The sequence below is a fragment of the Crocuta crocuta genome, unplaced genomic scaffold, assembly GCF_008692635.1.
Source record: "Crocuta crocuta isolate KB4526 unplaced genomic scaffold, BGI_CrCroc_1.0 scaffold97, whole genome shotgun sequence".
NCBI lineage: Eukaryota > Metazoa > Chordata > Mammalia > Carnivora > Hyaenidae > Crocuta > Crocuta crocuta.
The window spans coordinates 4,693,211-4,720,992 of NW_027531999.1; the positions used below are offsets into that span (position 1 = coordinate 4,693,211).

Here is a 27,782-nt window from a genome sequence, read left to right on the forward strand (position 1 = left end):
TTAATCAAACATTTAGTATTTTTATTTGTAAATCAATAAATAATATTGTATACTAAACCTAAAAATTTAGACAATTCAACGGATAGGCATGGTAAATGAAACTATCTGCAGATTTGAATGTTTTCTAAGTAGCATAATCACTGCATTTCATACCCTAAATGTACATAACTTGCATTTAAATGTTTTCATTTAAAAAATCAGATCCTTCTCTAAATTTTAAGTGGGGATCATTTAAAACATGAGGAGTAGGGGGGTTAAAGATGACCTACATATTGAACTTGAATTACATTAAAATCCAAATATAGAATATAAACAGAAGTGAAATTTTTCTAAAAGGAAGTACTTACTATTCCCATTCCCAAAGTAAATTATACTACAGAGAAGAAATAAATCTACATGTATGGAGACCCTTTCTCACTTTGATATGTGTAAAAAAAATAATTTCATGTTGTCTAAATTTTTAGGGTTATATAGTTAGAAATATAGAATTCTACCCTTATAGACATGTCCACTAGGGGAAATAAGTTAGCACAATCATTTGAATTGGTTGTCTACATACTGGACAGGGCTTATTCCTCTTCTTTAGCTTTTTTGCACATGTAAAGCATGCCATAAGGTGTCCAGTTTTGCCATGAACAATGCAACCATTTTTAGGTCGACCCTGGCAAATTACACAAGGTTCAATGGCATTAAGGGGAAAACTAGATTCCACGATTTCTTCTTTGTCTTGTGTTTCTTCCCTCTCAAACTCTTTGACATCTTCTTGGCTGCTATAAATGATGCTGTTAGAAGTTGATGGCTGAGAATAGTCCTCACTTTCTTGGGACTGGGAGGCCTGTGTGATTTTATCATCATTTTCCTCAGCACATGATTCCCTGGAATCATTCACCATAGTTTTTTTTTTACAATCAGGGACATCAAAGCCCTCTTCTACTTGGGTTGAGTTTTCTACTTTGGCTTCCTCAGGCATTTTCCCTTTATCTTTCCCTTTATCTTCAGGAAGCCAATTCTCACGAAGGGCCCAACATCTGTTGCAATGAGGTGGAAGAGGAGGATTCATTTCATTGCACGAAGTACACTTCCAATAGTCCTTCAATGAAAAAAGAATTAGTTTTTGTAACCCTTTAACAACTACTCATATCCAACTCTTAGCAACTTCAAGATGTCTGAAATAAAATCTATCAGAGTTCAGTTTTCAGCATTTTTATATAAAACATTCAACATGTAACAATCTTCCCTTAAGCATGAGATTGTAACAACACACATAAAGTATCTATTTTTTTTCAGCCAAACCATGCTGAAGAATCCTAAAACAAAATATGTATTCACCATGATCTTAATCATGTACCAATAAAGTTATCTGCGGGCACAGATACAGCTGGTTCATCTAGTTGAAGCAAGTGTAATGTGGTCTTTTACTCTGAAATGAGGCCTGTACCCACTTCACTCTCTTAAAGGTATGCCCCAGGTCCACCCAATCAATCTAGACAAAACCACTGCCCAATGAGCCATTGACTAGGACTCCCTTGGAAGTGCTCTAAAACCAGGGCTCAACGGAGTTTCCCTAATTTCATCCACAAAGGAAATGCTAAAACATTCTCAGCAATCACGCCCACCTAAAATCTGTCATCCTTGTCACTATCCAAATGTATGCCCCTTACTTAACTATACTTTCCTGTGTTCTCCCCTCTGTAACTGCTTATTGCTTCTCCCATACCTCAACTTGTTTCCCAACCTTTCTATCATCATGCAATTTGGATAACAAACCGCTTTCCATCCCCCAGGCTCTTTAATGAATACATCCTTATCCCCTTATCTTAACTGAAGCATGGTTCTTGCCTGAGGACAACATACATGTAAAATTTTCCATGAATAATATCACTTTTTTAATACTGTGTATTTACTTGTGTGTGTGTAGGGGGCGGGGGGGGGGGGGGGGGGNATGACCTGAGCTGAAATCAAGAGTCAGATGCTAAACTGATGGAGTCATCCAGGTGCCCCAATATAACCACTTTTAAGATGCCTCACAAATGCCTAAGATATCAGCAGTAGGGATGGAAACTGTTCACTTTCCCACATTAGTTCAAGTTCTCAATGTAGGTTGCTACCCAACTGATAAAACCAAAGACAAAAGTTGTATAATATGTGGGAGAAAGTGCTTCAAAGAGCTTATAAACTGCAGGATCTATGTCTGGCATAAAGTAAGTCAATTAGTTNAGATCATGACCTGAAGTCGGACGCTCAACAAACTGCGCCACCCAGGCGCCCCTCAAATTATTTTCTATTATAGCAAAAAATATATTTTTTTCATTTTACAATTTCACCTTTTTTGCATTTAGATAATTGTTTCCAATTCAGCAAAGAAACATGAGATTTCCTATTCAAATACAACTAAGGTATTATTAAGAACAAAATTGGGGGCACTTGGGTGACTCAGTCAGTTAGGTGTCCAATTCTTGACTTCAACTCAGGTCATGATCTCACAGTTCATGAGTTCAAGCCACATATAAGGCCCTGAAGTGGCAATGCAGAGCCTGTACGAGATTCTCTCCATCTCTCTGCCTCTCTCCTGTTTGTGCTCTCAAACATTAAAAAAAAATTTTTTTTTGGTTTATTTATTTTTGAGTCAGAGGGAGACAAGGCACAAGTGGGGGGAGGGGCAGAGAGAGAGAGACACAGAATCTGAAACAGGCTCCAGGCTCTGAGCTGCCAGCACAGAACCCGATATGGGGCTTGAACCCACAGACCGTGAGATCATGACCTGAGCTGAAGTCAGACACTTACCTGACTGAGCCACCCAGGCGCCCTCAAAATAAACATTTAAAAAAAAAGGAAATTAGGGGCGCCTGGGTGGCTTAGTCGGTTAAGCGTCCGACTTTCGCTTAGGTCATGATCTCACGGTTCGTGGGTTCAAGCCCCGCGTCGGGCTCTGTGCTGACTGCCAGCTCGGAGCCTGGAGCCTGTTTCAGAGTCTGTGACTCCCTCTCTCTCTGACCCTCCCCTCCTCACGCCGTCTCTCTCTCTCCTAGAAATAAATAAAACATTAAAAAAAAAAAAAAAGGAAATTAAAGCAGGGCATCTGAGTGGTTCTGTCGGTTAAGCAGCTGATTCTCTTGATTTCAGCTCAGGTCATGATCTCACAGTTCATGGGATTGAGCCCTGCATCACGCTGTGCAGTAACAGTGCAGAGCCTGCTTGAGATTCTCTCTCCCCTCCTTCCCTGCACCCCTTCTCTCTCTAAATAAACAAACAAACATTAAAAAAAATTAAAGTTTTAGTATGCAATAAAAAACCCAACTTCCAATATAGGAACCCTACGAAGCATGAAATGTAAATGTCCTGAATTCTTAAATGGCAAATCCTACCTACCACATTCTCTAGTACAAATCAACATGATGGGCAAAATGTTTCTAACTATTAAAGCTGGGTGATAACTACACTAGAAATACATTATACTAATCTCTATGCTGTGTAAACTTGAAGTTTTCAATAAAAAAATTCTTTCAAAGTTCAGATCCTAGCAGACACAAAAAAAACCCTAAAAAATGTAGTAACGGGTGCCTGAGTGGCTCAGTCAGTTTAGCGTCCGACTTCGGCTCAGGTCATGATCTCACGGTTCAAGGGTTCAAGCCCCGCATCAGGCTCTGTGCTGAATGCTTGCTCAGAGCCTGGAGCCTGCTTCAGATTCTGTGTCTCCTTCTCTCTGTGCCCCACCCCAACTCATGCTCTTACTCTCTCAAAAATAAATAAATGTAAAAAAAAATTTTTTTAATGTAGTTAACAGATTCTAAAACAACAAAAGAACAATATTTTTAAACTTTTAAACTTTCAAAACTTTAAAACTTTTAAAAAAAGATTTTAGCTTTATAGAAATTACCTCATGTCAGGAAGTAGACTAGACATATTTTTCTAACATTAACCTCAATGTTTTGATTCCTTAAAAAAACAGATGTATACTTACAGCTAAGGAAATTTCAGGATCTTCTTCAAATGAATCTGTATCACTCTCCCCTGCCTGATACACAGTTACTCGATACACCTAATAAAATAAATCCATCAGCATCAATTTATCACTTTTCCTTAACCAAGAAGGATTCTTAGTGGTAAGTCCTAAACAAACAGCATGTACCACTATAGAGGAGAAATTGAGAAGCAGAGGTGGAATGGAATAGAGGGTGGGAAAATGGAGGGGCATGAAATCCTCACCCACTATGGTAAAAAGGCAACAGACAGGATGTTTATAATGAATAAGGCAAAAACTTCAGTATAAGCATTTTTATTTTATAAATACGGGGATATTAAATAACTGAATCAGCCAAAAATGTTGGAGGTGGTCACCTCCAGTGACTTTAACTGTGTGCATACTTTACTTTTATAAAAAGTAGGGATGCCTAGGTGACTCGGTTAAGAGTCTGACTTGGGCTCAGGTCATGATCTCACAGTTCATGAGTTCAAGCCCCGCGTCAGGCTCTGTGCAGACAGCTCAGAGCTTGGAGCCTGCTTCGGATTCTGTGTCTCCCTCTCTCTGCCCTAGTCATGCTTGCATTCTGTCTCTCTCTCAAAAAAATAAACATTAAAAAAAATTATTTTAAGTAAATTAATGTTAAAAGAAGGAAATTTTTAAAATTTAACTTCATTTAAGTAAACTCTACCCTAAAACGTGGGGCTCGAACTCATGATCCAGAGATCAAGAGTCACATGCTCCACCCACTGAGCCAGCCAGGCATCCCAAAGAGAGGAATTTTTTTTAAATAAGACTATTAGAACAATGTTCATTAAGAATTATTGACTTCTTTGACATTTATACTTACAAGACTATAAATCATACAACTACAAAGCCTGAAGTCCACAAAATATTCTAGTTTGAACAAAGTCAAAGATTAAGTGAAATCAGAATACATTATTATTTTAAACATCATCAATGAATACAGAAAATATTTAAGAAATTCAGACTATAGGGTGAGGGAGAGGGGAAGGGAGGAGATGGGCATGGAAGAGGGCACTTGTTGGGATGAGCACTGGGTGTTATATGGAAACCAACATGACAATAAAATATTTAAGAAAAAAAAGAAGAAATTCAGACTATAATTAGAGAAATAAAACTACCTCATCATCTTCATCTGAGAGTTCTTGTCCTTCTTCACTAAGGCTATAATCTTCTGAATCGAGAGACTCAACTTCAAATTCTACACTGAATTGATCTGAAACTGAATCCTGATCCAACCAGTCACCTGAATGTTCACTTACACCAGCATCAAGATCCTAAAACCGGGGGGAGAAAAAAAGTTACTTAAAGTACATTACCTGTTGGCCTCTGTACAGCTTTCTAACTCATCCCTGCAGTCCTATTTCCTCCTTAGAGCCATCCTGCACAATGAGGTTAGATTAAGATTCTGGGTTATTACTATATTATTTTCCAGTTCAAAACCCCATTACATAAAGGAAAAAGGCCAAATCCCCTTGGCATTCAAGGAACACATAGTAGGGCCATAGTAACATTTTCATCTTATCTCCCAACTAGACACTGCTTCCCCCATCCTCAATATGAACAATCGGCCAGATGTACATTTTTTCCTAAACCAAGCCTGGCAGCCTGACTTCCTACACTTTATCTCTCTCACTGGAATAATTTAACAGTTTTTAAGTCCTACTCATCCATTTTTGATAAAGCCTATGTCAATACAAATACTTCTAATTTTAACTATCTTTACTACAAACATATTGAATATAATGTGTTTTAACACATAAAATTATACAAAACAGTTTTCTGTACATTTCTTATATGAATTATACATACTTTAAGAGTTAAAAGGATGTCTTAATCTCTTTAGAGCTTCAGATTGGTAGAATACTAGTAGCTACAACCCACACAGCAATTATGAGATTTTAAAATTTTGTGGTTTTTTTAGTGAACTTTTATAATAATTTCTTTGGAAGAGCTTTCAGACATAACTTTTTAAATATATTTTAAAAATTCTTTATCAGCTCATGTGGGATCTCATTTTATAGAAGAACCCCAATATGACCATCAGTCGCATAGTATTTGCTGTCAGTTGCTAAGAACAGGAATATATACAAAAGGCTAGAAAAACATTGGTCTAAGAATCAGTATACAAACATTCTCCTTTTTTAATGTTTGTTTATTTGTTTTTGAAGAGAGAAAGAGAGCAGGGAAGGGGCAGAAAGCAAGACAGAGAATCCTAAGCAGGCTGCACACTGTCAGTGCAGAGCCTGATGTGGAGCTCGAACTCACAAACTGTGAGATCATGAGACCTGAGGTAAAACCAAGAGTCAGACCCTTTACCAACTGAGCCACTCAGGCGCCTCAGGATATATTCTTCCTCTAGATTTGCCACTAAATACCTATTTAACCTTGGGCATATTTAAAGCCATGAAGTAGCCAGAGCTACTTCATCTATGAGAGTCTGAATTAAATGAGGTCAAAAGACTTTTTTACAGTGATGCTAGGATAGTAGTAAAAGCAATATTGACAAGTTGCAGTTCTAATTCTTAACAAGGACTCCATTAACATTCAGGTTAAAATCACATCTGGGGCACCTGGGTGGCTCAGTCAGTTGGGTGTCCGACTTCGGCTCAGGTCATGATCTCATGGCTCCTGAGTTCAAGCCTCGCATCAGGCTCTGTGCTGACAGCTCAGAGCCTGGGGTCTGCTTCGGATTCTGTGTCTCCCTCTCTCTCTGTCCCTCTCCTGCCCCATGCTCTCTCTCTCTCCTTCAAAAATAAAAAAAAAAAAACATTAAAAAAATTTTTTAAATGTAGTAAGATTACATATAAAGCTAGAATACAATCTCTAATAAAGTAACCTAGCAAACTGTATATACTTCAATTAACTAGCATTTAGTGTGTGAAGTTTAAATTTTTTTTAATGTTTATTTTAGAGGGGTCGGGGCAAAAAGAGAGACACACACACACAGACTCTGAAGCAGGCCTCAGGCTCTGGGCTGTCAGCACAGAGCCCGATGCGGAACTTGAACTTACAAACTGCGAGATGATCTAAGCTAAAATCAGAAGCTTAACCAACTGAGCCACCCAGGAGCCCCTAGTGCATGAAGTTTAGAATATGGGGACACATCACAAAAAAAGATGAAAGTTTTAGCAAGCATCTTCTATGGTATGGATTGACAAAGTACGGCCCACCATCCATCTGTTTTTATAAGTTTTACTGAACACAGCCATGGCCATTTTGTTTTCCCAAGACAATTTCTGTTTCCAACCTGACACAATTATTAGTTATAGAACCTTAAACAAGTTATTTGAAACTCTCAAGCTTATCTTTCCCATCTAAAAATGGAAGTGCTTCAGATTCTGTGTCTCCCTCTCTCTGCTCCTCCCTCACGCTGTCTCTCAAAAATAAACAAATGTTAAAAAAAAAAAGTTTTTTTTTAAGTTTTATAAATGAGATGTGAGGCTGCTGAGTTGGTACCGTGTAAACTGCCTAGTATAGAGCCTAGAATACAGCCTTAGTTCCTCAATTTATTAAACCCAAAAGAAAAAAAACATGGAAAGCAAATGCACTTTCCTTTAACTGCCTTCACAACCAGGTGAATAATGACACCAGATGAGGACTAACCATCCTCATATTAGGTAGGCTAAAATGAAGGAAAAACTCTGCCCTACCCAAAAAGCTTTCACAAGTAGGAACTCAGCCTGCAAAACAGTAGATTTCTAATAGAATTTTTAGAAGAGAATACAGGATAGGCTAACAAAAAGAAAAAAGAACCCTCTGTTGCTTTGATAACAAGGCAGTGTTCCAAGGTAGAAAGCAAAAACAAGGACTTCAAATATCATTTAACTAAAATTCTGAAACAACTTTAACAAAGTCTGTAAGTTTAATGGGGCATAGTTCTATTTAACTCATTTGTAAAGAATAAAATTACCCAAACATGAAGTCTGTGTACATGTTAAGCTTTAGTTGGTTTCAATTTTCAGATTACATATATTTGCTCTCAAGTACCTGTATTTTATTTTTCCACGGCATTTGGGGTTGCTGTTTTTTGTTTTTTTTTTTTTTAAGACATTTTCTTTTCTTTTTTCTTTTTTTAATTTTTTAATGTTTATTTTTGAGAGAGGGAAAGGGAGACAGAGCAGGAGCAGGGGAGGAGCAGAGAGCGAGGGAGACACAGAATCCGAAGCAGGCTCCAGGCTCTGAGCTAGCTGTCAGTACAGAGCCCGATATGGAGCTCAAACCCACAAATTGTGAGATCATGACCTGAGCCAAAGTCAGACGCTTAACCGACTGAGCCACCCAGGCGCCCTTCCACAGCATTTGTTAAATGTCTTAATTATCTGTTTAATTGTTGATGATGCGTCTCCCATTGAGGGCAGGGACCATATCTATATCTACCTTGGTTATCCCTAGAGGGTCAAACAGAACCTGGCACAGAAAACACTTAGGATGCCTACTGAATGAAGAACTTGCTCTATATGCCATCTAGTGGCCTACAGAAGCAACAGCTCTATTAAATACGAAGTCTACAGGGTACATCTGTATCCATAAAAATCAATGCTTTGGAAGAGAAAAAAAAGAATGTAAAAAATTACAACAATACACAAAAAGAATTGGGTTACTATGACAACTGATTCAGTCCCTTATACCTTCTAGGAAACTACAAAATGAACACTAATATCCAGAATAATGACCATGAGATACTGCTGTATCACAAATAAAAGTTCCAATTTTAGTTAATATTTTAAAGACAAATGTTTAATGACAAGAAAGAAAATATTCCATTTGTCAGGCATTCTTGTTAGCAAAACCTTTTTTAACCAAACTTCTTTCAATGACCTCTCTTAAGAATTTTATTCCTAATTCTTTAGAATTTTGTATCAATAATCAAAATTACTGAAACTCTCCTACCATCCCTGCAGGAACATGCCTCTATCTCACAGCCTTCCTAAACACACCTTTCCTGATACCTGGGCCTATGTCCAGCTCAGTGTGCAGCTTAGGCTATGCTGACTTGTCTGCTGATAGCTACAAGAAAGATACTGTTATTCTAAATGTTCAAAACAAATTTGCCTTAGATTCTAAGACCTAACTGAACCAAATTTTTTTTCATTCCATTATTTTTTAAAAAACAAAACTAGGGGCGCCTGGATGGCTTAGTCGGTTAAGCATCCGACTTTCGCTTAGGTCATGATCTGGCGGTTCGTGGGTTCGAGCCCCGCGTCGGGCTCTGTGCTGACTGCCAGCCCAGAGCCTGAAGCCTGTTTCAGAGTCTGTGACTCCCTCTCTCTCTGACCCTCCCCTGCTCACGCTGTCTCTCTCTCTCTCCTAGAAATAAATAAAAAACATTTAAAATCAATCAATCAATCAATCAATCAATCTAAAAATCCTCAGGCCAATCCGATTTCTGTGAATTTACTACTGGTGCATAGCCCACAAAGATTCTCCACTATGGAGGAAGACATTAATAACGATTAATACTGGTGCTAATTTTATCATCACACCCCACAGCTGCACTATCTCCCACCCTTCTCCCAAATCTGGGGTTGGGGATAGAGAAGATTTATATAGTAATTTAATCTGACAGAAAAATTTACCACTGTGTATGTAACAGCAACTGCATATATGTGCATTCTATCCAAATGTTTACTAGGACAGAACCAGACTTTAAAAATAAGAGTCTTGTTTTACTTAAAATTAAAAGATTACCGGATTTGATGGAGTCCCTGTTGATTCGCTGCTACTGCTTCTTTCACAACATATCTCCCTTATTACACACAGAGCAAGGCTTTCATCAAAGGAAAGGGAAATACTATCAGATTTGTGGCGCTTTCTCTGCCGTTCACCAGGTAATTCATCTGAATGTTCTTCTGGATGTGTAAGGAAAAACAAGTCAATTAAAACCCAACACTGTGATTTATTTAGCAAATGAGCTGCCTCGAGTACCTATTTGTACCAAAATTTAACCTCAATGCAATTAAACGAGAAAATAGTCAATTATTACTGTTTCAAAAGTTAACACTTTATTGAATCTGTCCAACTGAGAGCTACAACAGAACAAGTATTTTTTTTTAAGTAAGTCCTACACCAAACATGGGGCTTAAACTCATGACACCAAGATCAAGAGTCACATGCTCTACTGCCTGAGCCAGCCAGGCACCCCCAGAACACTGTGTTTGTTAAAAGTTTTTCAAGCTTCTGAACTGCCTGGCTCAGTCAGTATGGGACTCTTAATCCCGGGGTCGTTGAGTCTGAGCCCTACGTTGGGTGTAGAGATTACTTAACACACATATAAGCTTTTCTTTTCAGGGGGGCTTGGGTGGCTCAGTTGGTTAAGCATCTGACTTGACTTCGACTCAGGTCCTGACCTCTCGGTCATGAGATGAGTTCTATGTCCACCTCTGTGCAGACAGTGTGGAGCCTGCTTAAGATTCTCTCTCTCCGCCCCTACCCTGTTCATGCTCTCTCTCTCAAAATAAAAGCTTTTCAAGCTTCTTTCAAAACTTCATCTCCTTAAGTCACAATTAATTTAATCCATCTAGAACTTTCACTGACCAATCTAAAATTCTTCTGTCAAAATCACACTTTAGAATATAAGATTTCATTTTGTTTCTAAAAAGAGCCAAAAATGTTTAATTTACTTAGAAGGTATTCTTAACATTTCAATTCCCTCAGTACTCTCTATTTTCAATAGTAAATCAAAATTTTATCTTAAATAATAAATTACTTCTGACTTTAAGTCAGAATGTTACCAAATCTTTCAGGTACTTGAATGAGTCTTCCCATGTATCAGATTTAAAAATAAATTCCAAGTGAATTAAAAAGCCACACACAAAGAACAAAACTATCATTAATATTCTTATAATTCTGGGATAAGGAAGTGTGACAGAACACTGAAAAGGCCTCAAGAAAAAATTTGTCAAGTGGTGCCTGGGTGGCTCAGTCGGTTAAGCATCCGACTTCAGCTCAGGTCATGATCTCACGTCAGGCTCCATGCTCACAGCTCAGTGACTGGAGTCGGCTTCGAATTCTGTGTCTCCTGCACTCTCTCTGCCCCTCCCCCACTCATGCTCTGGCTCGCTCTCTCTCTCTCTCAAAAATAAACATTAAAAAAAATTAAAAACAAGAAACAAAACAAAAAAACCCAGAAGTCAAAGATATGAAAAGGCAATTCACGTAATACAAATGACTAATAAATATATGAAAACACCCCCTACCTCCTGATCAAAGGCATATAAATTAAAACAAGATACTATTTTCACTCCCAAGAACGACAAAAATTAAAATGAGAGTCTCGAGATTTGAGAGAAAGGATATTTTTATATACTGTTGGAAGAAATGTAAAATAATACAACATTTTGTGGGCAATCTCTATCCTAGAGAAATACTTGCATACTTAAGGATGTATGTGGAAAAGATGTTCACCGCAGCCTTTTAGTTAAGTTCTAAATAGGGTTACAGGATTAAACAAAACATAATCCGTGTACCTGAAACAGGTACAACTCGCACCTTTGCTCACTCCATTTCCTTCTCTTGACCTTCCTAGTCAAAGTCATCTTATTCCTCTGAATTCCCCACTCTTATATCCTATACTTTAAGTAATTCTGTGTTGATTGCTCCACAACTAGATCACAAGTTCTTGATGTAAGTTCTTAATCATGTTTGTATTCCCTATAAAAGGTGATCATGGTTGAATAACGTGTGCTAGAAGCCTAAAACCACACCAACTGATTCTTATTGTTTACCTCCATTAAAAATAACATTTAGGAGGTGCCTGGATGGCTCAATCGGTTAAGTGTCTGACTTCAGCTCACATCATGACCTCATGTCTTGTGGGTTTGAGCCCCTGTACGAACAGCTCAGAGCCTATTCTGTGTCTCACTCTCTCTGCCCCTATGCCACTCACATTCTGTCTCTCTCAAAAATAAACGAACATGAAAAAAAGTAACATTTGGGGCTTTTTTCTATTAAAGTATATTACTCGTTATAGAAATCTTAAAAAAAAAAAAGAAAAATTTTAAAATGTAAAGCATCTGTTGCGTTACCCTTGAGAAGTAACTACTATTAACATTTTGGTGTAACAGTTTTCCAGCTTTTATTTCCTTTTATTTACTTTTTTTAAGTATTTATTTTTGAGAAAGGGAGAGAATACAAGCAGGGGAGGAACAGAGAGAGGGGACAGAGGATCCAAAGCAGGCTCTCCACTGACACCAGAGAGCGCAATGCGGAGCTCAAACTCACGAGCCATGAGATCATGACCTGAAACAAAGGCAGATGCTGTTTAGCCAACTGAGCCACTGAGGCGCCCCTGTTTATTTCCTCTTAAAAAACACATTTTAATCATACTATATGTACAGTTTGGGGGTGGTTTGCTCTTAAATTTTCTTTTACATTATTTTTAATGGCTGCAGAATATGGTGTCCATGACATAGATTTATATACTGCTCATAAAACTGAACTATTTAGTCCACAAGTCTGAGCACCTGCTTACTGTTTGGCATTGTGCTAGGCAGTGGGTATGCAAAAGTGAAGTCAGTTATCATCCTTGTCACCAGAGGAAGTTTAATTTCAAATACCCACGCAACTGAAACATAATTATTTACCAGCTATGAGTGGTATGAGAAAACAAGCGAAGGGCTAAAGAAAAGAAAATCTGCTTTTGTGGTTGGTTAAGAGAAAGGCTCTCTGAGAATGTTTCAGCAAAAACAGAAAACTGAGGAGCTGGCCTTGTCAGGCTGAGGTAGAAAAAGTCCTGGCAGGAAAAAACAAACAAAAACAAACGTGTGCCAACAACCTTAAGTTAGGAAAGAGTTTTGACTTGAGGAACCAAGTAATCAGTACAATGGAAACAATAAAGGTGGGAGGAAAAGGCCGAAAACCAAGTTGAAGGTAGATCATGGCCTTATAGGCCAAGTTAAAAAGCATGGGTTTTATTTGAAATAACCAAAGTAGCTAAGTGGGGAAGTGATGCAATCCAATTTACCTTTCACCATCTCCTCTGGTACTGTGTGAAGAGACACAATTGTAAAAAAAATCAGAAAGCTGTTGCTGTGGTCCAGATACCAGAGGGCAATGGCCTGAACTAGAGTGATGACATTTTCTACCATATGTCTTCATTTATAAAAACTGCTGTAATTAGTATCTCTAAATATATGTTATCTTTGAATTTCCGTATCTCTATTTGTAAAAGTAGAGTTATGGGGATAATGGTAAGAACGCCAAGGCTTTTAATAATCCATAAAGTTTTAAGTTGGTGTTAAACTACTGTACACCAATAGCACATCAGTGCCAATACACGTTAAAGAGGAGTAAAAAAAATATCTTATTTTTGTAGCTAGAAAAGATGCCTTTTTGCATTTTTTATGGTCTATAAAGCAAACTCGCAAAAACCCACGCCCTCCTTCCTCATATTTATTAGTCATTTGTATTTACTATGAAAAACTTGGTTTTTGCCATTTTTGCTATTTGGATTTTTAATATTTTTATATCAATTTTGGGGAACTTTTCATGTAATAAGGGTATTGACACCATCAAGTTTAAAGTGAATATCCTTCAAATATAATTTTTTCATTTATCTTTTAAACTCATTTAGAATTCACTTTGGCTATGGTATAGACAGAATTTGTCCTTTCTTCCCCAAATAACTAGCCACTTGCTCTAGTCCCATGCAGTTAACAAAACATCCTCTGCCCTTACTGCCCTCTGCTCTCATGTGCATAATTCTAGTCTTGGTTTATCTGATCTCACTGATCTGCTGAACTCTTCTTTCACCTGAATCATACAGTTTTAGTTATGGACTTTTGATCAGACAACAGCCTCCTCCTCCTCATCTTCTCTATAAAAATGTCCTCAGCTATTTTTTTTTTTATCACATCTTCATTTCTAAGATGTTATTTACTTTGTTTTTAAACTCACTGGTATGTTTCATCACTTATTAAAACGACAAATATTTTAACTGCTAAGGTAACAAAGAATAATGACTAAAATACATCTTATATACTTGTTCTCTATTATCCTGAAATAAGAGAGCTGGCTAACTATAACCTCCAGTGGGGCCCAAAAAACTTAACAGTCAACCAGAAAAATATTGCTAAGAAAGCAATTTTTAAATGAATCATCTAAGAATGAAAGAAACCCAGAAATTCATTCATCTAAGGCAAAAAAGGCACAATTTCATTAAGCTTAAATGCATTAACTTCATTAGAGACCAAACATTAAAAAGCTGTCTGAAAGTGCCAATTAACCATATATACCTGTCTCACTAATTGTTCTCCTTCTAGATGAGGTAGATGGTCTGGAAACCAAATCTGAAGATGAAGGTTTCTCTTCCTGCAACTCTTGCACAGGTTCCTAAGCACGCAAGGGGGGAAAGAAACAAAAACTTAACTTGTAACACCAGGGAGCTAAAAATTATTTGTTTAACATAACCTAACTTTCAAGAAACATCATACTAGAATGCATTCATTTCAAGATTACCTTTTGATCACTCCCACCTTCAAGGTGACACCTATTTTCACTCACAGATGTGCCTGAATCTGATGGTTCTGATGGGGGAAAAAAAAACAACAACAACAACAAAGAATCACAAACTAGAAAAGAAACTAGTCTGTCAGTCCAGGAAAAACTCCTTACACAATTTAACCTTTCAACAAACGTTAAATGTGTGTCTCCCAGGTGCCAACCCCATGCTAGATGCTAAATGAGGATTCAATTTAATTTTAAAAAAAATTTTTTAATGTTTATTCATTTTTGAGACAGAGAGAGACAGAGCACGAGACGGGGAAGGGCAGAGAGAGAGAGGGAGACACAGAATCTGAAACAGGCTCCAGGCTCTGAGCTATCAGCACAAAGCCCGATGTGGGGCTCGAACCACGGACCACAAGATCATGACCGGAGCCGAAGTTGGATGCTTAACCAACTGAGCCACCCAGGCGTCCCGAGGATTCAATTTTAATACAGAGAACACATTAAGAATAATGAAAGTGAAGAAGACAGAGCAATGATTGTATGGTAGGGACACAGCAAGGTCTGAGAAACAAGAAGTCAGGAAAGGTTCCATAAAATATAAAGTAGGACTAAGAAAAGCTATTCCAGGCCAAGGGAACACCTCGTGAAAAAAAACATCCAGAAGTGAATTGCCAATGCTTGTTGCAGGGAACTACAGGTAGTTAATTATTACTAGAATATAAGCAGGATCTTAAAGGATCTTGCGTGTCTTGCAAAACAGAACAAGGATGTCAACAAACAGCACTCATGCCTTCAATCCTGCATCACTGCAAGCTTCCCAGCTGACACTTCAGAATCTTCCCTACAGCACTGCTACAGCCACTCACCAGAAAAAGTTATTTATTTTTTTTTAGAAAAAGAGAGAACATGCAAGAAGGGCTGAGGGGCAGAGGGAGGGAGGGAAGGGGGAGAGGGGGAGAAGGGGAAAGAGGGAGAGGAGTAGAGGGGGAGAGAGGAAGAGAAGGGGAGGGGGAGAGGGAGAGAGAATGTCTTAAGCAGGTTCCAGGCGCAGCACAGATCCCACAACCCTCGGCTCATGACCCGAGCCAAAATCAAGAGTCAGGCACTCAATCTACTGAGCCACTCTGGCACTCCTAAAAAGGTTTAATCCAATAGATAAAAATGCATGTTTTTTTTTTAATCCAGAAAACAGTAAGGAACTCATAAATGGTCATTTTAAGTGTAGAGTGACAAATCACTTTGGCAAAATAGAAGAAAAAGAGAGCAGAGGCAGGGAAGCCAGCATTAGAAAGTAACTGTAATAATACAAATACACAAGTATTACAAGCCTAAACTAAGGCATGGAAGAAAGATCAATTCCACAGAAGTTAAAATCATTCACCAAAAGAGAAACTTCAGAAGATAAAAGAGATTTGAATGGGAAGATAATGAACTAAAGTGGATAAAACTCATCCAAGAAGGTGAGTTTAGTTTTTAGTTGGATGGATTGACCTGGAGCTCAGAAGTCAGCATTTCAGATATGGAATATATACAGCTGCCAAAGATCATAATCAAATACCCTTTGTTACTCCCTCTGAAACATTTTCATCTCAATGCAAATGTCAGGCCCAAGCATTAATATTTTGAAATTATGCACATTATCCTAATAGTTTATTTCTTCTTTATATCATGGGTTATTTTAAGTTATGCATATAGATACGTTATCTTATGTCTTAGTATAATAAAGATGTTACAAAACAGATGTAATGAAAAGGAAGTATTAGGTGTGACAGGTTGACAACACAGTTACAAGAGTTCTGAAGTTAATTCTACTAACAGAAACCTGAAACAAACAGAAATAACAAAATGGAAATAACCGAAGTAATCTACAGGTTACCATCTCATTAATATAATTTTCCTGGTATCTACCACGGTTTCTTTACATGAACTAATGAATCATCCGGGATGATATTTAAAAAACTGAAAATACTACTATAATACTATTATCTTATTTGCCTTCATTTACTTTCATAAAGAGCTCTGTAAAAACAAAGCATCACGTTACCAGTCTAATAGTCACTTCTACTCTAGGAAAAGATAGCAGTGCTCTTTTCTGGATCTTAAATCCTAACTTTGGAGGAGTATTCAACTTAACACATTTATTAGACATCGTATTACTAAAACACTGTATTGCTGATGCAGAATGTAAACCTGATTAGGATACAAGAAATCTATAAATGTAATCAAGTATAACAAAACAATATAACAATAAGGTCTAAATACAGAATAGTGGAAGCAAAAGAGTGGCCAGTTCACTGCATAAACAAGCTTCTGGTATCAATTCTTAATTTTAGTTCAAGAATGGGCTTTAAGAAGTCAGTGGTGTGTTGGGAGCCAGATCCTACTGGCAAAGCAGACCATGTACCTCCTACTAATTCCATGTATATAGCTTGAAAATGGCCATGGTGGGAGTTATTTACACCATGGAAATCAGCAAACACCACAAATCAGGTCTTTTCCCCCTGAAGAATGAAAGGATTGTTAAACATTTACCAGCATTCCGCTATATATATTTCTTACTTCTCTGAAATAAGAACCTAGTGCTTTCATCAGATTCTCAAAGGGATATGTGACCTAAAAATAACCAGTTGAGAACTGTAAGCCTAAAGATAGGGAAATAAGATGCCACTTACCTGAACAAACTGATAAAGTTTTGTCTATTAAAAAAAAATAAAAATAAAAAATGGGCCCATCTATTCAAATGGTCCTACTTAAGTATCTGTATTACTTCCCCAAACCTCTTAATATATGTTTCAAGTTTTACTGACATCTAAGCACGGCCGTCTGAAATTGTCTACCTTTCAGAAACAACAAGTGTTGGCAAGGAGGTAGAGAAAAAGGAACCCATGTGCACGGCTGGTGGGAATGCAAACTGGTTCAGCCACTGTGAAAGTAAGGAGGTTTCTCAAAAAATTAAAAATAGGATTATCATATGATCCAATAATTTCACTTCTGAGTACTTACCCAAAGAATACAAAAACACCAATTCAAAAAGATAAATACACCCGTATGTTCATTGTAGCATTATTTACAACAGCCAAATTATTTTATGGAAGCAGCTCAAGTGTCCACAGATAGATGAATAAAGATGTAGTAGAGGTGTGTGTGTGTATGCACAGAATACACACACACACACACACACACACACACAATGGAATATTACTCAACCATAAAAAAAGAATGAAATCTTGCCATTTACAACACTACGGATATATCTAGAGAGTGTAATGTTAAATGAAAACAGTCAGAGAAAGAAAAATACCATATGATTTCACTCATATGGGGAATTTAAGAAATAAAACAAACAAAAAAGAGGCAAACCAAAAAACAGACTCTTAACTTTAGAGAACAAACGATGGCTACCAGAGGAGAGATGGGGGAGGGTGGGGAATAGGTGAAATAAGTAATGGGGATTAAGAAGTGCAATTGTGATAAGCACTGAGTGATGTATAGAATTGCTGAATCACTGTACTGTACCTTGGAAATTAAATAAAACACTGTATGTTAACTAAACTGAAATTAAAGTAAAAATATAAATTTTAAAAAATAAGTGTTTAATAAATGCTTGTGAGATCCCAAAAAACCCAAAAATTATCTTTTGAAATAAATATTAATACTGATATACCAAGGTTTAAATTGATGGCATAAAATATTTAACTTTACAGATCACAAATCTCCATTAGAATCTCTGTATTATGTTATTTTAGTTCATATAGTTTGTTCCAATTAAATGACTTTCACATACATAAAACATCTTTAAAATATTCTCATGATGTCTGTTTATGGTATTCAAAATTAACTTACCATGCTGATTGACTACTACCAAGTTTCTGTAGATCATTGTATATATTTTCCTTGTAGGAAAGAAAAAAAAGAGATAAACATTTTAAAATAAAAATATATTAAACTGGACTTAACCAGATTTTTAAATACGTATTAGCATGAACTATACTGTGCACAAACTAAATTTTAAATTACTGCATTCAGGGGTGCTTGGGTGGCTCAGTCACTTAAGTGTGCGACTCTTGATTTCGGCTCAGGTCATGATCTCACTATTTGTGGGTTCAAGCCCCACACTGGGCTCTGCACTAACAGCGTGGAGCCTGCCTGGGAATCACTCTCTCTTCCACTCTCTCTGCCCCTCCCCCGTTCATGCTCACTCACGCTTTTGCTCTCAAAATAAATAAACTTTAAATATATTACTGCATTCAAACTATACCACTGGCAAGCTTCTAGGCCCTAACAAGCATCATAATAATTGGCGGTACAGTGATTACCTACGGTTACTCTTATTAATCACAATGGTCTTTCTAGCTGAAAAACTGATCTCCATTTCCTGAAATATGCCTTGTTTGGACTTTACCAAAAAACCCAAGAGAATGGCTGTGAATACAGAAAGCAGTTTAATACGTTTGTGTTCAAACAGAAAAGAAAAATTTCTAGTTCTGTGCTTAAAGCTTAGAAGTAAACTGCCTAAAAAGGTAGTGGATTGTACAAAACCCACATCATAGGAACTTGATTATAACTTTGACTTCTATCAACCATGGACCAATTACCTAATGAATTTTCTTTCTTGTACCTGAAATGTATTAAAAACTAAAGTCTCCTTCATTCATTTAATAAATACAGACTGAAAACAAGGAATAAAATGTAAACAAATCTCTTCCCTCATAGAGCTTGTACCTCAACAGGAAGACAATTCAGTTATTCTAGTCTTCACTGACGTTATGGTACATTTTTCTTTTTTTACCTTTTTAAACTAATGATTTTAGAGAATGTTATTGGTCACATATCATTTCTAATTCTTATAGTTAAGGGGGAAGTGGCAATTCAATTATTTCTTTTCACCCTTGGAACTAATGATACAGCCCTGTAAACACAAAAATCAGTATTCCTATCCTTTTTCCAAGTTAGCAATTTCCCCAGTGTTTAACCTCTCAACATATTAAAATTCAAGTCAAAGATAAAATTTAAACTATGCTTTCAATGTGAGAAACTATACAACTGTACCTCAAAACGTTATCGAAAGATTCAACACTCAAATGGTACAAAATCACCAACATAGTTATTTCTTAAGTGTATAAAATAAAGCTTATATCCCAAGGCCAAGTGTAAAATAATAACATAAATATATATTAGGGGTGCCTGGGTGGCTCAGTCAGTTAAGTGTCTGACTTCAGCTCAGATCATAATCTCATGGTTCGAGAGTTCGAGCTCCACATCAAGCTCTCTACTCTCAGTGTGGAGCCTGCTTTGGATCTCTGTCTCCTTCTCTCTCTGCCTCTCCCCTGCTCGCTCTCCCTCTCAAAAAAACAAAATAAACATTACAAAAATAAACATTAGTTATATGGAAACCAACTAGATCATAAACTATATTAAAAAATAAAACAAACATTAGACAAATGTGACTTCTTAATGGAAGGATGTTTATATAATGTTAAATTAAAAAGCATGACAAAATTAAATACAGTATGTTCACAACTGGGTTAAAACACATCTGCACATAACAGAAGAACAACAGATAAAAATACCACTCAATGACAAACTATAGTCTTCCCCCCAACCCCCGTTCTTGGCTTGTCTTTTCCTATCGTCCAATAATGAATACATATGATACTTACATAATGAAACTGTTTTGAAGTTATAAAATCCCATTTAATTACTATCTTTTAAGATATAATATTAGTGAACACCAAATATTAATAGAACTTAGTTAATTGTTTCAGGTGAAAAGTATTCATCCCATTAAGATAAATATACAGGCTAAAGCTCCACACAGAGTGTGCTAAACCAAATGTGAAAAGGAATTCCAAATGTAAGGAAAGGATGACTGAAGAGTCTTCAGTTCCCAGAAGAATAATTCTAGAAACGTTATCTGTGTTATATTCAGCTGATGAAGTGCTATCATGATAACTGGCAAAATAATCTCCAAAATAACAAATGCTTAAATTTAAGCCTTTACCACAGGGTAGTCAAAAGATGGGTCTTTGAAAGTAATCGCAGTATTTTTTAGTTTACAGTAACCATGACTAACATTTTAAATGCTTTCTATGTGTCAAACACTGCTTTTTACACATTGTCTTCATAAAGTCCACATGAGGTATTTATACTATCCCTACTTTACAAATGGGCTAAGCTAAGGCTGAGAGCAAGTAAACCAATTTACCAAGTCACACAGCTAGTAAGTAACTGAGCCAGGTCTCAAACCCATGTTTGTAAGATTCAGGAACTCAGGTTCTCAAGCAATATGCTATTTTGCCAAGAAATCAAATTTCCACATCTTTTATATATACGGCAACAATTTTTCTCTGACAAAAGGGAGTGAAGATGGAGGTGAACTGAAACGTTTGCCCAGATGGCTTTTTACACTTGACTAAACTGAAGAATTAATTACCTGTGTTCTTTCACAGAAAAGCTTGGCACTCCAAATAAATCCCCTAGGAGATCATTGGAACAATACACAATATGCTGTTGCTTCTCATCATATAATCGTTTAGTCATAATATACTGGCCAAGGTAAAATATAACCTGAAATAGAAATATGATTTCTGAGCATTAAAGAAAAGTAAATGTTAGTTTCAAAAACATGCAATATCTCATTTATCTAACAACGGTTAACCAGCAACCATACCCACAACCATCTAGAATAACAACCATTCTATACTCTTAAAAGGCTTTTAAATCTTTTCCTTCTAATTTGTTGAGTAGACACTGCTTCTCCAATTTACTTAAATAAACCTTGAAATGTGTCTGTGTTTAATAGGCTTTTAACTCTGCTCAGATATCTAGTACTACATACTAGGAAGAAAAGGGCAGTGAAATGCAAAACCACTGAGAGCAATAAAAAGTTGCAAAATCAAAGCCTAAACTAAAATACAGCAATAACCTGCAGTCATTTAGTAAATACTCCCCCCAAACAACAAACATCTCAACAGCCTCTGGGGTCATCACAGACGAGAATGACAGGAAAGGGACCAACTAAACCCATATAACAGTTTGGGAGAATTCAGTGAATAGAATAAATCCTTAAAGATATCAAAATAATCTATGCAACAATAAGTAATCAAAAGAGTGACCCTGAATCATACATATACACTTAAATGTTGTGTGCTCCGTTATGACAAAGAAGTAATACACCTAAAGACATCCACATACAAACCTATTAACCACCACCTAAACATGTTTTTTGTTGTTTTTTTTTTACAATTTAAATGCACTTCTATAAGGACTATCCCATTCTTCTGATATTTCATGGAATTGTTTTCACTGTATTAGAGATAAGGGAATGAACCTGGTCTTCTGACTCCTAGTCCAGTGTTCTTTCTACTACCCTATATTAGCTTTCATCACTCTCTTATATGCCCCAGAACAAAGATCTTGCAACTGAAAATTATATCAGACAAAACATATAGATATTACTGTTACATGGTTTAGCATAAGCATTGTGCATCTTTATAACAGCCTTGTCAATTTCCCCTTCTTTCTTTTTTGTTTTTTTTAACATTCATTTATTTTTGAGAGAGAGAGAATGCGAGTAGGGGAGGGGCAGAGAGAGATGGAGACACAGAACCAAAGCAGGCGCCAGGTGCCTAGCTGTCAGCAGAGGCCGACATGGGGCTTGAACCCACAAATCATGAGATTATGACCTGAGCTGAAGTCAGATGCGTAACCAACTAAGCCACCAAAGGGCCCCTCCCCTATTTCTATCTACTACTAAATGCATACCTTTTGTTTCCTTAACTAATTATGTGATGATAATGAGGTCAAACCCAAGTTAACAGCCCTAAAAACATCCCTAACCTTGATGCTTCCCTACAATCTGTAGACTTAACTGGCTAAGCAGGCCTCACTTAAAGGAATATTCCCTGGTGAGTATGGATTGAAGAGACGGTTGACAGACCATGGGAAAGAAGAGAACCTACATTCCTACCAAACACCCCATTTGGAAGTTTTTAAAAAGTGTGGCTGAAAAGGAAAATGGTCTGGAGTCTCTTCTTGACCCACTATCCCAATGAAGATCAGGAAATTCAGTGTTTTGAGCAATTTGGGACCCATAAAGTAAGTGGGAGAGATGGGGAAAAGGCACATTTCATTCACAGTGAAATTTTGCCTAAGATGGCCCAATCTCTCACTGAAAATCATGCCTCTGTGCACAAATTTCAAGCTAGAGAACAATACATTGAAATGTATCCATTAAATAGAACATATATGTTCATGAATCAGCTCACCTCTATCCCAGAAAGATCAGTATACTGTACTCATGTATCTCTAGTGCAGAAGTTCTTAACCTGGGATCCATGGATGCCCAAGAAGTCCTTGGATAGAATTCAGGGGGTCCATTAATTTGGATGGAAAAAAAATTTCTATATTTTCACTAACTTTTAACTGAAATTTAGCTTTCCTTCAAGTATGAATATAGGCAACAGACCACAAAGTATTAGTAATACCTGTGATTTCTGTCACCAATAAAAATCACAAGTGTTTTCATATCACATTATGCTTGGTATAAACACCTCAAAATACTAACTATACTCCTCAAAATATTAACGATAGTCCTTGAAATTACATTTATTAGATCTACTGCTCAATCTTATTTACTATGTTAATAAAAAAGCACACACACAAAAAAGTACATATATCACAAACTTGCTTACTATTTTGATAACTATGTTACATAATTTGTTTCCTTTGTAATCCTATACATTTGGTTCATGCATTTGGAAACAGGATTCTGAAAAGACTTTTCCAGTTTGCCAAGTGGGTCCACAGCACAAAAATGCTAAGAACCCCTACAGAGTCTCCCCTTGTCTCAAAGAGTTCCTAGCTGAGAAGTGATAGTCAAGTATAATTAGAATTTTCAGCTTCAAGTTATAGTCCAAATGGCCACAATACTTAATACTGCTGCTTACTGAAAAATCACTCTATATGGCCAATTTCTCCCCATGACTACATGTAACTAGTAAGACATTAGCTATCTTGTTATCGCTTAACTTACCTCTTTCATAGTATAAGTGTCTTTTTGTGCACCAACAGACTTTAACAACTTCAAAAGCAATGGCTTTGGTCTAACCTATAAAAAACAAAAAGTGGCTATTATACTTCCAAAACTATTCCAGAACTGTAGTCCCACAGCAAGCATGTCCCTAATGAATCTCAATAAACATAGCAGACATTACATTTAACAATCTCACAAGGTTAGAACTCCAAAAATAAGTCACATGTTTTACTAAATGGAATAAACTATAGAAACTGAATACCACAGACTGTCAAGGCAGCTTGGGAAAAAAATGCTGAGATTTAATTACTGTGCAAATAAGCACAGAATCCTCAAGTATCATCAGCTGCAATCAGAAACAGTATCCATGCCAAGGCAGTGAAAATTATTCTTTTTCCTCCAGCTATTTCTATTATCTGCTTACTACCTTACAAACTTAAGCATAAATGGAATACTCCAATGAGATTACCATAAACTACATTGCAAAATCCAAGAGAGAAGAGTAAGTCTTTAGGGTAGGTCCTTTTCCCATTCTCTTTCCACACATTAGGCTCCTGAAGGCTGGACAACTTAAAGAATCCAAACTGACAAAGATTATTAAGAGCAGATATGAGACTGCAATTCACAACTTCCTCTACAAAGCAGCATTTTCTTCCTACTATACCATGCTGCCTCTTAGTTGGTCTACATTTCAAATATCTACTTGACAAACATCTATTGAGTTTCTACCACGCACCAGACAGTGGTAGGTATGAGGGAGGGGGCAAACATAAAATATGAGCTTTATTCAAGGAGCCAGCCAACTAGATCAGGGGTCAATTTTTTCTAGAAAGAGCCAAAATGTAAATAGTTGAATCTTTTCCTGCCACATGGTCTGACTCAGAAGTACAGATAATATGTAAACCAATAGCCATGGCTGCATTTCAGTAAGACCTTCTTTATAAAAATAGGCAAGAAACCAAATTTGGTCCACAGGTTATAGCTTCCCTCGCCCTGATTTAGAAGTTCTGCAAGTGGTATTGAGAAAATAAATGGCAAGGAGGCAAAGATATAATATACTCTTTCTCCCTAACTGTTGCTGTATCAAAATCTTCAAAATGCAAGTGTCTTTACAGCTTGCTCCCTCCACAAAGACTGGGGTCTCTGCACCTCTCTTCAGTATACGCCCATCCTTTGTCTCCTTGGAAATGTAACAGCAGCCCAGAATGGTATCTAACTCGCAAAAGTAGATACAAGAAAATTGCCTATTTCTAGCTAATCAAGGAAATAATAACCAAAAAACTTAAAATACACATTAGTATTGAATCATTAGCTGTTCTGATCACACGCTTTGTTGTGCGTGTGCTTATATGTACACTTTACTTCCAGGCTACTTTAAAGAATGAACTCTCTGAAAATGATTAAATAAATTACTTTTTTCCTCCTCAAATTTTATATATGCTATATTAACTTCAAACTACATAAAACAACTCAAAGTAAAAATCCGCATGGAAAGCCATTAGTCTTTTATTAAGACCTAAAATACACACAATGAGAATACTATAAAAACCATTCTTAATCTTTCATTTAATAACAAAATAATAAATGCCAACTGAGAAAAGATCTAGATGTGAAAATTAAAATACTACAAGAAAATACAGGACTATATCTGCATAATCTTGGAATGGGAGAATTCTTCCAAAGCATGATATGAAATTCAAAAACCAACAAGTCAATAAATTTGACTTCATAAAAACATTCTCAAAACCAACATGAAGTTAAATGCAACATTTGTAAATGATAAAATTTAAATATATTTGAAACACAGAGAACTACAAATTATTACAAAAAACACAATAAACCTAAAGGAAAAGTGAACAGATGAGAGCAAGCAAATCCCAGAAATGATTTAAGGAACCACAAGACACCCAATCTCAACAGACGTTAAGGAAATACAAATTTAAACAATGATACAGTACCTTTTACCAAAAGAATATCAAAAAAGTAAAAACTGGAAATATTCAGTGTTGGCCAAGGTGAACACTGTTATAATCTTTTGGTTATCAAGATGTGAATAGCAATCAAATACACGTATAGTTTAGGACCCAGGAGCTCTACTTCTACAAAATCCTATAGGAGACATGTACAAAGCAGCACTATTTTTTTTTATAAAAGATTTTTATTAATGTTTTTGAGAGACAGAGACAAAGCATGGGCGGGGGAGGGGCAGAGAGCAGGAGACACAGAATCTGAAACAGGCTCCAGGTTCTGAGCTGTCAGCACAGAGCCAGACATAGGGCTCGAATTCACGGACTGCTAGATCATGACCTGAACCAAAGTTAAATGCTTCAACTGAGCCACCCAGGGGCCCCAAAGCAGCACTATTTGTAATACTCAAAACACAATTTTTTTAAAAAAAAAAGTTAAAATAAAAAACCTTATCAGTAGAGGCATAAATTTGTTAAATGGTACCCTAATGCTCTGGAACACTATGGAGGCATTAAACAGAATTCTGTAGATTTCCTCACTTGGATGTAATTTGCACAACTCTAGTTTAATCCTGTTTTAATAGAACAAACAGAATAACAAATTAAAATCTGCATATATATGTATACAGACACCTACATATATACATGTGTATATACAAAAAAACCTAAAAAGACACATTGTCAAAAGAGAAGACTAGAGAGGCACCTGAGTGGCTCAGTTAAGCATCTGACTCTTGATCTCGCTGCATGTCATGGTCTCTAGGTTTGTGGGATAGAGACCCACATCAGGCTCTGGGCTGACAGCTTGAAGCCTGCCTGGGACTCTCTCCCTCCCCCTTCCCCCCATATGAATAAATAGACTAAACAAAAAGAGAGAGAGGATCAGAATTTCCAGTTTTCTGTAATGCCTAAAATCTTTCTAAGCATGAATTTGTTTTATGACTTAGAAACTTAAATGATAGGTCAAAATAGGGGAAAAAAATCGGTCACATAATAAACATAACTTCAGAATCCGTGCTTAAGGATGTAATGGAACTCAATTTTAAATCCAATGTGGTAAAGGACAAAGAAATTAATACCGGTTCTTACAGTCAGCTTTTATGGTTATGCCTGAATGGCAGAATTCAAGCTACTTTCATACATTTTCATTTAAAGAGCCCTGCCATAAATGTAGTCTATGGAATCTGGTTGATCACCTCATAAATAATTCTTAAAAGTTACACTTGAGACAAAAATACCAACCAGGGTCTCTTGTTCCGAAGCTGGAATCTGTGAGGTGCTTACAGCACCATCAGTAGACACAGACATGTTGGTATTGCACATTTGCCTATGAGTAGGAAAAAAACACACATGATAAAAACTTGAAATAAGGAAACAAATGTGAAAAAAAACAAAACCGAAGTTATGTGGAAAGGAGATAAACAATGCCCTTAAATATTGTAGTCAAACTAAAGCCAGTAACAAGCTGGTCCTTACCTGGATCAGTGCAGAATAAGTGCTCTACGTTGGTGACCACAGGTATCTATCTCCAATCGCCAGTGAATACAGCTGGGAAAACGCATGGCTTAAATAGCCCCAGCTGGGGACAAGTCAGGGCTTAGCTCCTGCTGCGTACTAGGAACGTGTCCGAACTTGACCAGCCCAAAGGGAAAAGCTGAGTCAACTCAGCCACAGAGCCAGCCCAAACCCGCCCAGACAAGGCGCCCGGCTCACGCAGGCTACAGAACAGGCACCTGTCACCACTGGGACCCCAAGCCGAGAAGCAGCCTACGGCCCCGCAACGCATCCCCCGCCCACGTGACCTTTATCCGGACCACCCGCGGAGCCCCCCGCCTCCCGCCCGCCGGGCTGGCGGAACCGAAACCCCGCCCTCCTCCCGGGCGGCTACAACCTTGCCTCCCTCCAACAAAAACCTCCACAAACCCACGTGCCCCGCGCCCCCCACCAACAAATGCACAAAGCCTGCAGGCGAGGAAGAGGCTACAAACGACAGCGAGCTAGGAGACCCCAGGTCACGGAACAAATCCAGAACTGCCGACGCGCTTCCCGGCCGGTACCTGCTCTCACCAAGCGGAGTTGTCCGCGCCTGGAGTAGGAGGAGTGGGGACCCTCGAGGCTCCCCAGTTGCCTTCACTGGGCGTGCAGAAGCCCGACGCCCTGGGCCTCGGCGACCATTCCTCCAGCGGGGCCCAGGCCACTGGGGCGCTCGAAAGCACTAGGTCCGGAGAAGAAAGAGGCTCCTGGCGGCGAAGACGGCAGGGCCTCGGTCGGAGGGGTTGGGGCGGCCCCTGAGACTCGGGCTCTTACTCCATTTTCTTTCCAGCCACACAGGGCCGCACAGGCCCCT

The 27,782-nt window shown here is 37.5% G+C and overlaps 1 protein-coding gene across 5 annotated transcripts; it reads right to left on the reverse strand.

The window, feature by feature from the left end:
- Positions 1 to 27,736, reverse strand: MDM2 (MDM2 proto-oncogene). Of its 5 annotated transcripts, none has more exons than XM_077775189.1 (11): positions 27,503 to 27,736; positions 26,678 to 26,762; positions 23,469 to 23,543; positions 20,868 to 21,001; positions 18,278 to 18,327; positions 14,444 to 14,511; positions 14,221 to 14,317; positions 9,677 to 9,837; positions 5,107 to 5,262; positions 3,962 to 4,039; positions 1 to 1,090 (listed from the first exon to the last, which is right to left on the reverse strand). In XM_077775189.1, the coding sequence occupies exons 2-11, from the start codon at positions 26,756 to 26,758 to the stop codon at positions 512 to 514; spliced, it is 1,479 nt and encodes a 492-aa protein (XP_077631315.1). In that variant the 5' UTR covers positions 26,759 to 26,762; positions 27,503 to 27,736; the 3' UTR covers positions 1 to 511. The 5 variants fall into 5 exon arrangements, with proteins under 5 accessions (XP_077631315.1, XP_077631316.1, XP_077631312.1 ...); XM_077775190.1 differs by having other exon boundaries at positions 27,493 to 27,644; XM_077775186.1 differs by lacking the exon at positions 27,503 to 27,736 and adding an exon at positions 26,912 to 27,053.
- Between the last annotated feature and the right edge of the window lie 46 nt (positions 27,737 to 27,782).